Source organism: Platichthys flesus, chromosome 13 (assembly GCF_949316205.1).
Source record: "Platichthys flesus chromosome 13, fPlaFle2.1, whole genome shotgun sequence".
In the NCBI taxonomy this organism is placed as follows: Eukaryota; Metazoa; Chordata; class Actinopteri; order Pleuronectiformes; family Pleuronectidae; genus Platichthys; species Platichthys flesus.
The window spans coordinates 13,418,658-13,432,392 of NC_084957.1; the positions used below are offsets into that span (position 1 = coordinate 13,418,658).

Sequence of the window (13,735 nt, forward strand, 5' to 3'; positions counted from 1 at the left end):
AATGCCATATAAAATGCAGATAAGACAAAGTTGACTAATACAAAGAGACATTCAACATTTTTCATGAATTCAAATTACATAACACAATGTTTACCTGACTCTTTTATTCAAAGGGACTTACAATAAGTGCATTAAAAAGTGTATTAACTGAATAAGAAATTATACTAATTCTACTGGGAGACGATGCTTAGTGAGCAGTTATTGGTTTTCTGTGATGTATGTGTTTGATGGGAGAAGTTTCAGGAAACCCCAGTTGACCTAATATCTGGAGGGCTTTTGTCTCCCCCTTCTGGCCGTGAGAGTAATAACAGTCATCATGACCTCACCTCGTACTTCTATTTTAGTCTGTAATCTTGACTCTTCGAGTTTATTCGATCTTTTAGCATCAGAAACTTTTCTTGGACCTTTTCACAGCTTTTATTCCATCACCGCCACCACCACGCTGTCGGTCGCTATGGTTACTTCCTACTACTCTACCACCAGTGTGTTGACACAGACATGTCGCCACGGAAACCAAATTTCAAACATCTGTGTATAACTAAATAAAAAGAGGATAAGGGGTGGTGGTTGGCCTCACCAGAGTTGCCTGAACCAGATGTCCACATGAGGTTATTCTTCATGGGACCACATGACACCCATACCCGTGAAGCAATATTTAACCTTATTCGTACTGTATATTCTCAAATCCTCTCCTGTTCGGAGCAGCACTGTGTCACTCATTGACCCTGAGCCAGTTTGTTAAGTCTGTTTACCTCCTCCACTGGACACTCTTGGAACTGTGGCTGTTATGGCAACTGCCAGCAGATATAGGACAGCTGAAGGTGAGCATAGCTTCAGTCCAGGCCGGTCAATCGTAGCCCCGATCAGCTGACGGCAGCAGATCCTTGTGCCTGCTCACATCAGCTGACGGATCAGCTGATCTCCTCCTATTTCATTACATTGGTAAAGCTCACACTGCGCCTTGTAGTTAAGCTGCTTTAGCTTCCTTCTCTTCCTGGAAGTGTGTTCACCCTAACTTGGGATTTTCATGGAAGAGCAGAGGGATCCCAGAACTTGTTGCGATTCTTTAAATCCAATACATTGGTACATTAAAAACTGGTTCTGACTGAAGGGCAGTTTTTATAAAGTGATATAGGCGTCAACCTGTTCTGAAACGTTGCTTCAATACCGTCAAAGACACTAATGATGTGCCTTTGTTTGTTGGTACATGTCAGTCCTCACTTCTCAGTGCCATCCTGGGAGAACTGAGTCAGGAGAGCGGTGTGGTCAAAGTCAAAGGAGAGCTCAGCTACACTTCTCAGCAGCCCTGGATTTTACCCGGAACGATTCGAAGCAACATCCTTTTTGGGAAAAAATTCAACCCCAAGAAGTATGATCGAGTTCTGAGAGCCTGCGCCCTCAAGAGAGTGAGAATCACTTTGAGTCATGTTCCCAAATAATCCCATTTCCCGTTGTACTTTCACGCTATGCCGGCCACTTATCTGCACAGTTTTAGCACGTGTAACCTGCAGTGACCTCGGTGTGAATGTGAATAACTGGTAAAGTTGCACTTGGACCCTGCTCAGGACATAGACCTGTTGCCAGGTGGTGACCTGGCGATGGTCGGGGACAGAGGGGCCAACCTCAGCGGAGGACAGAAGGCCAGGATTAGTTTAGCCAGGTGTGTTGAATAACTTTACAGTCATTTTTATCTGTGGTGTGTCTGACCAAGCTAACCTTCGTGTGTGTGTGTGTGCGTGTGTTCCAGAGCAGTGTATCAGGATGCAGATATCTACCTGCTGGACGACCCACTCAGTGCTGTGGATGCTGAGGTGGGCCGGCACCTCTTTGAAGAGTAAGTCTGGTTCAACGAGTTTCCCCCATTGTTTTCATCCACGGTATCCTTTCCTTTCTTCTCAAAAGGACTTGTTTTACTCAGGTGCATCTGTGGAATGCTGAGGAAGAAGCCTCGCATCTTGGTGACGCACCAACTGCAGTATCTGAAGGCTGCAGATCACATAGTGGTCTTAAAGGAGGTATGTTCCTAATTGTGTTTGTATCAAGTAAACATTTCATGTCCAAGGGAATTGTTCACAAGGACACTAGGAATGAAAAAATTACTAAGACACAGGCGCAATAAGCAATGTGCAGTTGTAGTACAAAACACAGTGGAAGGAGTGACGGGCAGTGTCAGAAATAAAGATTTATTTAAATCGACTAAGGGGACAATGTCTGAACTTTTCTCTAATTTGCTGTCTATAGTTAGATACAAACTATTCCTCCTTTTAATGTTGCACATTTTATATGGTCCTTCATGTTATTTTATTTCTAAGGCATTTTTGTTTTGACAATGTAACACAGTTTAAAAATATCTTGACAATACTGATGCGACGCTTTAAGTACTCAAAGTATTTTCTATTAAAAATATTGTAAACACAGCACACTTTAGTATTGTTTGATTCCACTGTATAGTCTGTGCCTCATATCATGACAATCACACATTCTCTCTCGGAGACTTGAAGTTTTTTCTAAAAGGTTGATAGTTACCTGAGTTCTGCAGCTGCAGTCAGAATAGTAAATAATAGCTATATCAGATTTTACAGATCTGATCAATGCGCCTCCACATCACCCTGATTATCAGTAAATAATAAAAGGAAAAAAAACTAATTGCCGCTACAATTCCGTGATGGATTTTAGCCTCGTACTTAATTAATATATATAAATTATCTATAAAGATTATATAAATTTGTTATTTTAATTACTAATAGAAGACCCTCTATGAGGACATCAGGTTATGAGATGAGTGTAAATCGATAGCATCAGTACTGGCAGCGACACATGTTCTTCAGTTTGGATATCACGTCAGGTTCTCTTCTCTGTCGTTGACAGGGCCAGATGGTGGCACAAGGAACCTACAGGGAGCTGCAGAGCTTTGGAATGGACTTCACCTCCCTGCTTAAGGAGGAGGAGGAGAACCAGGAGGAGGAAAGACGAGGAACAACTCCCATCCCGGGGACTGCCTCCCGCTTCCCCCACACACTGTCTGACAACTCCATGTCCTCCATGTCCTCCCTCTCCTCCTCTCGTCACTCCCTGATCGAAGGAGGAGAGCCACCTTCAGCGGTTAGTACATTCCAGACCTTTGAGTAATTCATTTAATGGCATGGTTTTGAGTTTGAGCAGCTCAAATCAGTTGTCATCTGTATTTTTAAGCATCCCGTGGTGGAGGGGAAAAGGCCAGTTGTGCTTCAGTTCGACCACTAGAGAGCATAAGATACTCACATTTCCCTGTCGGTTGTAGCTTGATGTTGTGCGGTGCTGAGTGACTGGTTGACACGAGCATCTATCTGCAGGTCGTGTGCCCGACAGAGGAGGAGACGCGCTCAGAGGGAAACGTCGGCCTGCGTCTGTATGTGCAATATTTCCTGGCAGGTGCTAACATCCTGGTCCTCTTTGTGCTCCTGTTACTCAATGCCTTAGCACATGTGAGTTTTTCCTCATTTGATTTCCATCACTAGTTGATATAATACGGAATAATCGCCAAGATAAGACGTTTAATGTGATTTTATTTGTGTTTTTCTCTGTTGTGGACATTTTTTGTCATTTTCGTGTAGATCACATTCGTGCTGCAGGACTGGTGGCTTGCTTGCTGGTGAGATTTTGTTTCTTTTACACCCTGGACCAAAATAAATGAAAAAAAAAAAGATGGATAACAGGTCCTGTGAGCCAAACTGACATTTTCCCACAGACTGAAAGTGGTTGATATTTTGATTGAAGACAACTGAACAAAAACGGTTTTTCTTGGCATTATCTGTCACTTGTTGAAACTGACCTTGTACTTTAGGATGGGAGAAATGTGCTTTGTCTCCTTCGCCTTCATGTTGCAGCTTTATTTTGTTCCTTGTGTTTACTTGTCCTTGTGGATTTTTTGTTGTTGTTTCTTTTGTGGCCGACTCGCAGGGCCTCTGAACAGAAGCACATCAATGTGACGGAGCACCTCAATGGCAGCTTCCCTCGGCAGCTGGACCTTGACCTGTACCTAGGTGTTTACGCAGGTGAAGCCCACGAAGCGCACATACCTTTTTATGTACTGTGAGGCTCTCAATTCACCGTCATTCAATGAACAGACCCACAGTTCTTTGGCTGTGGCCCAAGGCCTTCAAGGCCCAGTGTATGTGTACATGGGCCTCAGCTGTACGGGGAGATAGCGGCGCCTTTCTTGTTTGCTGCTGTTGGATTGCTCCGATTATCTTCCTTGTGTGACTCCCACCCTTTACCCTCGTTCAGCCTTTGTATCCACAGTGATGGATCAGCATTCAAGTCAAAAATCCTGATTGAGAGACCCCCGAAGTGGAATACATATGTTTTTGCTTAATAATGTCATCTTAATAGCTAATATTGGAACAGGCGCATGTGTAGCATTGTGGTGCGCTGATGCATTATCTCCCTTTGCTTTCCTCAGGGTTAACAGCCTCTTCAGTTGTTTTCGGCTTCCTCCGCAGCTTGGTTTTCTTTAATGTCCTGGTGAGCTCGTCCCAAACGCTGCACAACAGCATGTTCACCGCCATCTTGCGGACCCCGGTGCACTTCTTCGACATCAATCCAATCGGTAAGCCGCCCTCCGCCTCATCAGCTATTCATCTGAATAACTGATAACCGTTTTCCCGGCATTTGTCAGGGTTGTATGAGCGATGAGCCGATTGTGACGCCTAGTTTGCACTTGTTGTGGAAGTTATTGTTTTGACGTCTCACCACTAGAGAGCAGACTGTTCCTTGATTTTGTGGCGTCGTGATCCACTTAACAAACATCCGTGTGGCTGCCCTTAAACTCCAGTGTTTGTCATTTCTATCAAGTTGTGTATCCTACAACAAGAAATGACACATTAAAATGTAAAATTCACGTACATTGCTAGATATTTTTTTAGATTATGCACTTTTGAAAATTGTATAAATATAATAAAATGTTGATTTTAATTTAATTATCTAATATATAATGATATTAATTTTTTTTTATTTTGGCTTAATGCTTATCTCAGGTTTTAAATCTAATTGTTAATGAAATAGCATCATATAAGTTGCATTTGGGAAGTAAAGCATTGTTTGTCGAAAACAAAAACACTTGTTACGTGACTTTATACTACCCATAATGATCTCTAAATTGAGCAGAGGGAGTGTTATCGTCCTTGTTAAGAGCCCATACAAATAAAGCAAACAGTCATGCAGAATAAATACTGTTTGCAGTAGATCTTGGACAGTGTTGTGTTTGGATAAGAGAGCCGTGCAAATACCGACGTATTTGTCTTGTGCACTGTATCAGAAATCTTTGATTATTTCATTAGCTTTGCAGGCCGTAGCCGCCCGCTCAATGGAGTGGACAGATGGACACGATATTAAAAGCAAACACTCCAAATATGTCGGTCTTTACTCAGGGAGGACTGCTGTTTATTTATTTTTTTTGTTCTGCAGGTGTGTTTTCACGTCACCTTCAATAACAAGCGATTAAAACTGCGAGAATAATTCAAGTTAAGTTTGAATCCTTTGTGAAGCCTTCTGCTCCTCTTGATTTAACACGATTTTCTCGGTATTAATTAAAAAAAACGCTCTTTTAATCAGGTGAAATCATGTCAGCGCTGTCTGTCGCTCGTATCCACAGTCAACTGTCGAGTGGCCCACTTTGATAACTTGAATTTTTCTGCAGCATTGTTCACCTGTCAACAGACAATTACTCAGCCTAATCTTTTCATAGTGGAGGTGCATGTACGACACAATCAGCTCGGGTGGGAATTCTCAGCAGGTAGGGAACCTGAGTCTGTATAATGACTCATAATAAGCTGGTAACACAAGTCTAAATATGATTTGTGGGTGTTGAGGAGCTTGCGGTTTCCACTGGCATTAGCAGTGGGTGTAGCAACAAAGCTTTCCTTTGCGAAGCAGTGTTTGGTGCAAACACCACAGGTCTTAATCTTTGGGCTTTTGTTTTTACTGCCGCCGTTGTGTTGCGTATTTGACTACCTGGCAGCTTATCTGGGTGTGCCCCGGCCCGGTAATCTACACACAGGAGGAGAACAAACACTTTGAATAATGTAATAATCTGTTTAATAGTGCAGCAAAGGAGAGGCTTAACAGACACTGCTATCTGATTGCTGTTGTGCCACTATCAGTAACTATTGTATGACCAGTCCAGTCATTACAGCTCGGCCTCTAGGCTGGCAACAGCACGGTGTGTCTGACTGGATTTATAGACAACTGCCCCGCACACCGTTTCTTTTATCCTGTCAACAGTAGATTAAGAATGAACCTGACCTCTTTCTTTTAAGGACTTTCACTGAATTGTGTTCCTTTATTCTCTCACTCTGTATTTTTGGGTGATTCATTTACTTTATCAAACCTCCAGATAGAGACAGCTGTTGTCAACTCTTCCGTTTTCTCTTCTTTCCTCCTCGTATTATTTTCTCCCTTCTGTCTAAAGTACTTTTATTCTCCCTTTAAAAAAAAAAAAAAACCTGTCACCACCTTGTCACTGCTGCTTCCACGTCCACTCCATTCCTACTGTGTGCCGATGTGCTGTTAAGTATTTGACAAATGTTTACATGTGTCAGTCATGTGTGTGCTGCCGCTGAATGGGCCCCAGTGTGTGTGTGTGTGTGTATGTGTGTGTGTGTGTGTGTGAAAGCTGTCCTCAGAGTTAAAGGTTACCATTTCAGGCCTCGCTGCACAAAGGTCTTATTTGTTATTCTGTGAATGTGGTTTGTAACAATAGAGTACAGCAGCGGTGAATTATGATTGACGGAGAGCCACTGTAGCTCCTCTGTATCAGCCGCTGAATGCCTCTGTGCCGTTTGAATCCTGTTTCTGTGTTATCTTTTGTGCTGTGTGGAGATAGTTGATTTCCAAGTTGGGCCTTTTTGGTGATTAAAACCTTTTATATGTTGCAACAATACTATTCGATAAGTTGTATGATAGTAGGAAGCCTGTCGATCCCAATGCGAGACTGAAATTGCCTCGATTATGTGGATTTGCCCAACTTAATATATTCGCGTTGCTCAATTTTGCTAATAAGTACAGTCTTATTACAGCTGTTCATCCAAATTTGATCCAGTTAGAGCAGCACAGACAGCGGCGGATGTGTTGAGCTGATGTTGATCCCTGTAATTTAGTGTCATTGAGTGGGCTAATCCCCTCAGAGACTGCAGGCCAGGGCTTCAGCTCATCAGCACAGTGAAGGAGTGGAGTTTCAGACAACACACACACACACACACACGCCTCTACCATCCCTCCGTTCACGTCGGCATAGTGGGACCATCTCAGCGCCTGGTGTCACTCAGCTGCCGTCGACACAGGGAACTTTAGATTTTCTGTCGCCGCTGATGTGAGATTCTAATTGTGTTTACGGAGGCAGTGTTTTTAATGTCTGTATTTCAGCTCCGGCTGGTGTCGAGAGTAAAGTGGAGGGAGTAGTGCAGAGAGGATGATGATATCGAAGTGTGTAAATTGAATGTGGAGATGGAGCCGTGTGTGTGTGTGCAGTGTGGCTGATAGGGCTCCCCCTCGCTCGGCACTTCCACTATTTAATTGCATGAAAGGGAAGGAGAGGAGATTGCAGCAGCCTGGCGGTGTGAGCGGAGAGAATGGATTTAGGATGTATTAGTATTGGCAGCAAGGCGCCGGCGGTGGGAGGCTGCCCCGGGCTGCGGGCCCTTCATGGAAGTGCAGGTGAGCTGTGCCACCTCCAGCCTTGGCAGCCCCCTCCCCTGTCTTCCTTCATTATCGTGCTCGCTTCACTGAAAGGCCCCTCCAACTGCACCGGGGCCCACACATGGAGCGGCTCTGAGTTGTCCCCTTATCTTGATGTTTACAGGGAACAGCGATTTGCCACACGCCCCGCTCTAGCCGGACCCCACTGTTCCACTTCTTTAGGTGTGATTGGGGGCCCCTGCTCGACTAATATCTCCAACTGAAGGGGCCACCTTAGTTGGGAGGGCTTGATATTTCCCAATCTGAAAAAAGTGGTGCAAATCACCCCTGGAGTCTTAAACCATGAGAAATTGTTTGATACTAATGCTGCTGATATCCTGAAACGTCTATACCCCTCTCTGCACAATAGGTGATATTGTTGACAACCACCCATGGTGATTGAAGCCATTGTCCCACACCGATCTTACCTCATAGGCATTGCCATGCAGTGAATGTCTTTGTGTAACTGCATCACTGTAATGTATCCCCTCTATAGTCCTTGCAGGATGGAGAAAGGCCTTTACTTCATCCCCTCTGATACTCTCTGTTAACTGAGCCGCTTGTCAAACAGCTGATAGCTGAGTGATGTGCTCTGCTCCAACACCCTCCAACCATGGTATGATGTAACCCGCAGAAACCTAGCCTCTTCTTATTGGCATTGTTTGCCAAATATGCATGGATTTGGGTCATCTATGGCTTAGACAGTGAAATTACATAAAATATTATTGGATCTTGCACAAAGACAGTTTGACAAGCACTCCCCCCATTCCCCAGACTAAAGAAGAGATATTCTTCTCTCGTACAGCAGCAGCTCTGCCCCCTTGCTTGAACCTTCCCCTCAGGATGTCTGTATGCTAAAGGGGCACTCACACTGTGAATAAGATTAGTCTGCCTCCAAGTGTACAACATGCTTATGCCACTTGACTTTGAATCAGCGCTGATTTGGAGCATTGCTAGGTTGTTGTTGGGAATAATGCTCTGGCTGGGTTTATGCAATGGATGTTATGGGGAGCCCGGCCTCGTCTGCATGCATGTTTTTAGGCGGGTGCAACATTTTGGATAAAGCTGTAAGCTGCTTACGGCCGTGGAGAGAGGTGATTACAGGGCCCACCTCCGTAGGACTGAGCAGGAGGCTGGGAGGCAACTTTTAGGTCAGTGATGCTATGGCTGCACAACGCCTCGAGTGTGAAATACCGTCACGTTGTGCCAACGTGCCTCTCCGCCATCCCGCCCTGTTTCATGGCCTTTTCTGTGAGCCTGGATAAACTCTTCGACATGCTTGTTTGGTTTCACTTAATCGAGGCTATACCCTAAATATGCTGCTTTATCTACACTATCTTCTGACAGATATTATTGTCTGCTTGGCAATATGTCACTGTGAGAAACAATTGGTTTATTTAGTACATTATGAAACGGGACGCCATTTTGTAGTAACGTTGACACAGATAAACACCTAACACAAGCAGCTTCTTGTCTTTTAACTGAAGATGTATCACTGCTGCAACGGTTCTGGTACTTTTGTGACTCCGAGAGTCTGGAGGCTTCCTTCCCAGACCGAGATAGAAAAATCCTTTCTCTCTTGCCTCTCCCTTGCTCGTTGTCTTGTAAGTGGATTGGCTATCACTGACCCTGCAGTAAATAGTGTGTGAACCCAGCCAGGATGTAATCTTATGTGCTGTGGGATCCAAAATAGAGGGAGGGGGGGCAAAGTTACCAAAGGAGTGACAATAGAGAGCCGCCACAGCACCTGCCGAGCCACTATCCAAAATAATGAACACCTGAGCAGATTGGAGGCAACTCAATTAACGTCACTGACACTGGCAGTCGGAAAATAAAGGCAGGTACGCGGCTTCTGTTGCCCTTTTGTTCCCGCACAAAAGGTTCCCTTACGTATTCAGCCGAGCAGGGCAGTCTCTATGAAACGCTAGATAAATAATGATTCATTGTTTAATCTAGATTGGCATGTGTTTTTCTTCTGTTATCACAATCTGTGTATAAGCTCCGTTCTAATAAGGCAAAAGGTACTCTGGTAACACTTGCTCAATTGTTAATTAAAGCAAATACACTTGTTTTTATAGGTTGTGGAGAAGCTAAAGAATATAAAGCTTTCTAAATCTTTATTTGATTTCGATTTTTATCATATAATAAATACCCCATGTGTTCTCTCACACTGAACAATTATACGTCACCTTTTTCATCTGTTTTTCCTGCATCAATTCTAATAGTGCACTTGGTATCCAATAGAAAATCTGCTGTGTAATATTTGCTTCTATCATGCACAGATCCACTCTGATCTCATCTGATCTGCTCATTTGTGTCTGTGTTGTTTCCCAGGAAGAATCCTCAACAGGTTTTCAAAGGACATCGGTTACCTGGACTCTCTGCTCCCGTGGACGTTTGTGGACTTTATCCAGGTGAGTCTCACCTCGGCAGGTTTGGTCGCTGGCGCTGCGGCATGGGGAGGCCATTTCATGCCTGGCTAAACCTGCTTTGTGGTCTGGGCCCCCTAATCTGGAAACAATTACTGTAGGATTACCCGGCAGCGCGGCCCAGCGCCTGCACAGATTTAATAAAAGTGTGCACATGGGCTGAGGGCGTGGCTCCCTCAATGTGACACAACAGAAACGGCATCTTCTGAGAACACGTATGGAGACTACGGAGCAAGTGATTGGGAAGAAAGAAAAAGGAGCCAAGGAGGAAAATGAAGGCCACGGGATGATGGGTCAGATGTGGAGGAAAACAGTGGGGAGGAGGAGCAGCGGGCGGGGGGTGACAAGGATGATGTGTTGAGTGTCAAAGAGAAAAAGTGTGATCAGCTGGCGTACAGCAGTGGAGCTCAGTGCGTGGTGGTGGTGGAGGGGGAAGGGGACGGGTCAGGTGGATCACATCCAGAGTGGGACCTGCCTACTCCTGGCGCAATTCACCTCTAAGGTTCTACGGTCTTACAGGCCCAGTAGCCAAGGGCCACCCTGGTGCGTAACCAGGTTAGGTTACCAAATGCCACCCTGCCACTGTGACAGCCATCTCCCACGAAAGCCTGCGGAGATGAGCCAGCTCATGCACCTATAGCGCCACAAAGAAGGGAATGTTCACTGCACAATTCGAGGTAGAGGAGCAGGCGTGGCTCCTTGGTTCGGGCCAAAGAATAGAACAAAGGCGCGCTGAAAAAGAATCCCCCCCTCACAATGCCTGAGTGATGTTTGTGGCAGATACCCATCTCACGCTAGACAAAAGCCATCTTAAATGCTGAAAGCACAAAAGATCATTCGCACAAAAGCTTTTTGTCTGCTATAGTTCCCCTCATTTTGATAATAAGGGGAATAATGGCTGGAGTAAAATAATAACTTTGTAGACGGCCCATAAGGTCCAACAAAACACAGGGAAAGTAAAATAGGTCATGACTGGAAACAGACTTGTGTGTCACATACTGTACTTCATACATGACGTATAATCCAACATATTAATACATACTGGGTCTTCTATTTACTGATTACAAAGCTTATGATAAAGTCCATATTATGGGCACTCAGTGTTAAAATAAGACTAAATGTTTCCTGTGGATGTTGTTTCTGGGTGTTTCGCTGCACTAGAAAGTGGGAGGTGATTGTGATGGTGGACAAAGGTGGCATCTTTTTGGACAAAACACTTTTGTTTGCGCTCTTTTCTTGCTCTTGTTTGCAGGTGTCTTTCACAGGGCAGCCCTTTAATGCTTTCAGGAAGGAAGATTTTCCCCCTTTTTATTCTATCCAAGTATCATAAAGGCAGAAAAGCCACTGATCCCGACCATTGTTGCTCACTCGCGGAGGGACATTTTCCTATAGTCATTGTTTAAATGGTTGTCAGTGGGGGAATAAAGTGAAACTTCATAAACAATTGCCCTAACTGGTTTATCTCTCCCTATGGGGAGAGGCTGCCTCTGTGTGGGGATTTGCACCGGAGCTTCCTCCTTTATGGTGGAGTAAGCACTTCACAGCCTCTCAGCACTGGCCCCATACCCGCCTAACAAGGGGATTCCCTCAAGCTGGGTGAACCTGGTTAAACCCCAGAGCCTGATTTCTTCCACAGGTCTCATTTAGTAGTAATTTAGTATATTGGGAAAAAAGGGCTCTTTCTCTCTGCTCTTTATGGATAGGGGACAAAGACAGAAATGTCAATTAAAAACACCTCAGGCTTTCGGGACCGTCAGCTTTTGTGCGGACTTGACCTTTAAATCCCGGGTTGCCTCTATTTTCACAGAGGGCGTGGAGGAGGAGGGCAAGACAATGAGGGGTGAGCACGGGGGTCTGTCAGCGGAGGATTCTGTGTGAAGGCTCTTGACCAAGTCACACCACTAACTGTGGGGTCCCTGGCCACATTCACAGGTCTTCTTAACCACCCATGCAAATTCAGATTGTCAGGATGTTTATGCTTAGACTCCACCTGCTCTCAGCCGTGTTAATGTCATTTAAACACACATAAACATTTGCTCGTCAATCATCACAGCAGTAAAACCCACACAAACATCTGGAGGGGCTAAATATTTCCGTGTGTGGGTGTGCAGGTCTATGCAGACACCCACCCAGCAAAGGAGCGCACACACACACACTTAGCAATGATGGCTATTATCTCAGAACAGTGGCGGGTGGATTGTGTGAGTCTGTGTATTGTAGCACATTGTGTGTCCGGCCTCTTCAGTGGCTTTGTGGGATATGAGAAATGCTGACGTAACTGTGCGCGCAGTGGGATGGGATTTCACCGGCTTTCTCTGCTCCTTTACCACGCTGGTGACAGAGGAGGTGAAGAATGCACTGGCTCCAGGCGTTACACAGGTTCACCTGAGAAACACAGGGGATGGTCCTCTGTGGAACTATATGGGCTGTGCCATAAGTTCCCCTCTGACCATTGTTTTATGACAGTGCCATTGTGTGCTCCAACAAGGTGGAAAAACACAAGTGACACACAAAGGTGAGAAGCCAAAAGACGAATTTATACGAATACTTATCGACAGTTGTTCAGCGAATCAGTGAAAACCAGAACGAAAAAAAGATGGATTTGTGCTTTTGTTCGGTCGGTCCGTCCGGGTATTACTCATGTTGCGGGGACCTAAATCCGGGGGACAAAAAGCTAGTCTCCTATAATGTAAATCGTCAAATTCTAAAGTTTGGCGAATAGTAACCCTGGTTTAAAGATTCAATGTGTACGATATAGGTAAAAGGGGATCTATTCACAGAAATTGAAAATATAATAATACTAGTGATGTTTTCACCAGTGAATAATTATCTAAATTGTACAAATTGTTGTGCTCTTCACCCTAGAATAGGCCCTCTTCTATTTAAACACTTTATATTTACATCAGGAGCAGGTCCTCTCTACGGAGGCCGCCATGTTTTTTACAGTAGCCCAGACTGGACAAACTAAACACCTTTTGAGTTTTTATGACAACTGAAGTCTACCACACATCATGTTTGGAAAGGGAGGATGAGGTGAGGGGTATTCAGCTGCAATTTGAAAAATTCACCTCTAGATGTCACTAAATTCTACACATTGAACCTTTAAGTTAAAGCTGCTCTACAAATGGATGTAAGACAATGTAATGTCCTCAGAAGTTATGGAGACACGTGTTTGTGTGTGTATGTGTGTGGTTGTCTTAACTGGCCACTCAGCAATACCAGTCATGGTCATATGATGGCGAGCACTGGCCAGCAAAAGCTTCCTCTGTGTGGGTTTGTGTGTGTGGTCTTCCTTGATGCTGATGCGGTCCAGCACCTCAGCTGCCGCCCTGACTCAGACTACAGGCCTGGGGTCGTTTTTAGGGAACTTACGTAACAAAGTCGCAATCTCATCACCAATCTCCCCTCACGTCAGTATGATGAGGATAATGAGTTCTGTGCTTTCTGTGAGTGACTTTGTTTGTGTTGAATGGCTGTTTTTTTGTGTATTTGAAAAGTTTTTGTTGTTATCACAACGAAGAGAAAGGAGCAATGATTGAATGAATGAATTTGCCGGACACTAGTGATTTATAGTGAGGGAGGGAGAGGGTTTG

At 44.6% G+C, this 13,735-nt stretch overlaps 1 protein-coding gene across 2 annotated transcripts in view; it reads left to right on the forward strand.

Annotated features, from left to right (window-relative positions):
• The window catches only part of LOC133967338 (ATP-binding cassette sub-family C member 4-like), a 38,802-nt gene that overhangs the window by 5,952 nt on the left and 19,115 nt on the right, over positions 1-13,735 (forward strand). For both annotated transcript variants that reach the window (XM_062402743.1, XM_062402742.1), the window contains exons 11-20: positions 1,215-1,406; positions 1,566-1,660; positions 1,748-1,834; positions 1,919-2,015; positions 2,869-3,102; positions 3,333-3,464; positions 3,594-3,631; positions 3,940-4,034; positions 4,442-4,588; positions 10,048-10,127. In XM_062402743.1, the coding sequence (XP_062258727.1) occupies positions 1,215-1,406; positions 1,566-1,660; positions 1,748-1,834; positions 1,919-2,015; positions 2,869-3,102; positions 3,333-3,464; positions 3,594-3,631; positions 3,940-4,034; positions 4,442-4,588; positions 10,048-10,127 (1,197 nt within the window). The remainder of the gene's footprint in view (positions 1-1,214; positions 1,407-1,565; positions 1,661-1,747; positions 1,835-1,918; positions 2,016-2,868; positions 3,103-3,332; positions 3,465-3,593; positions 3,632-3,939; positions 4,035-4,441; positions 4,589-10,047; positions 10,128-13,735) is intronic.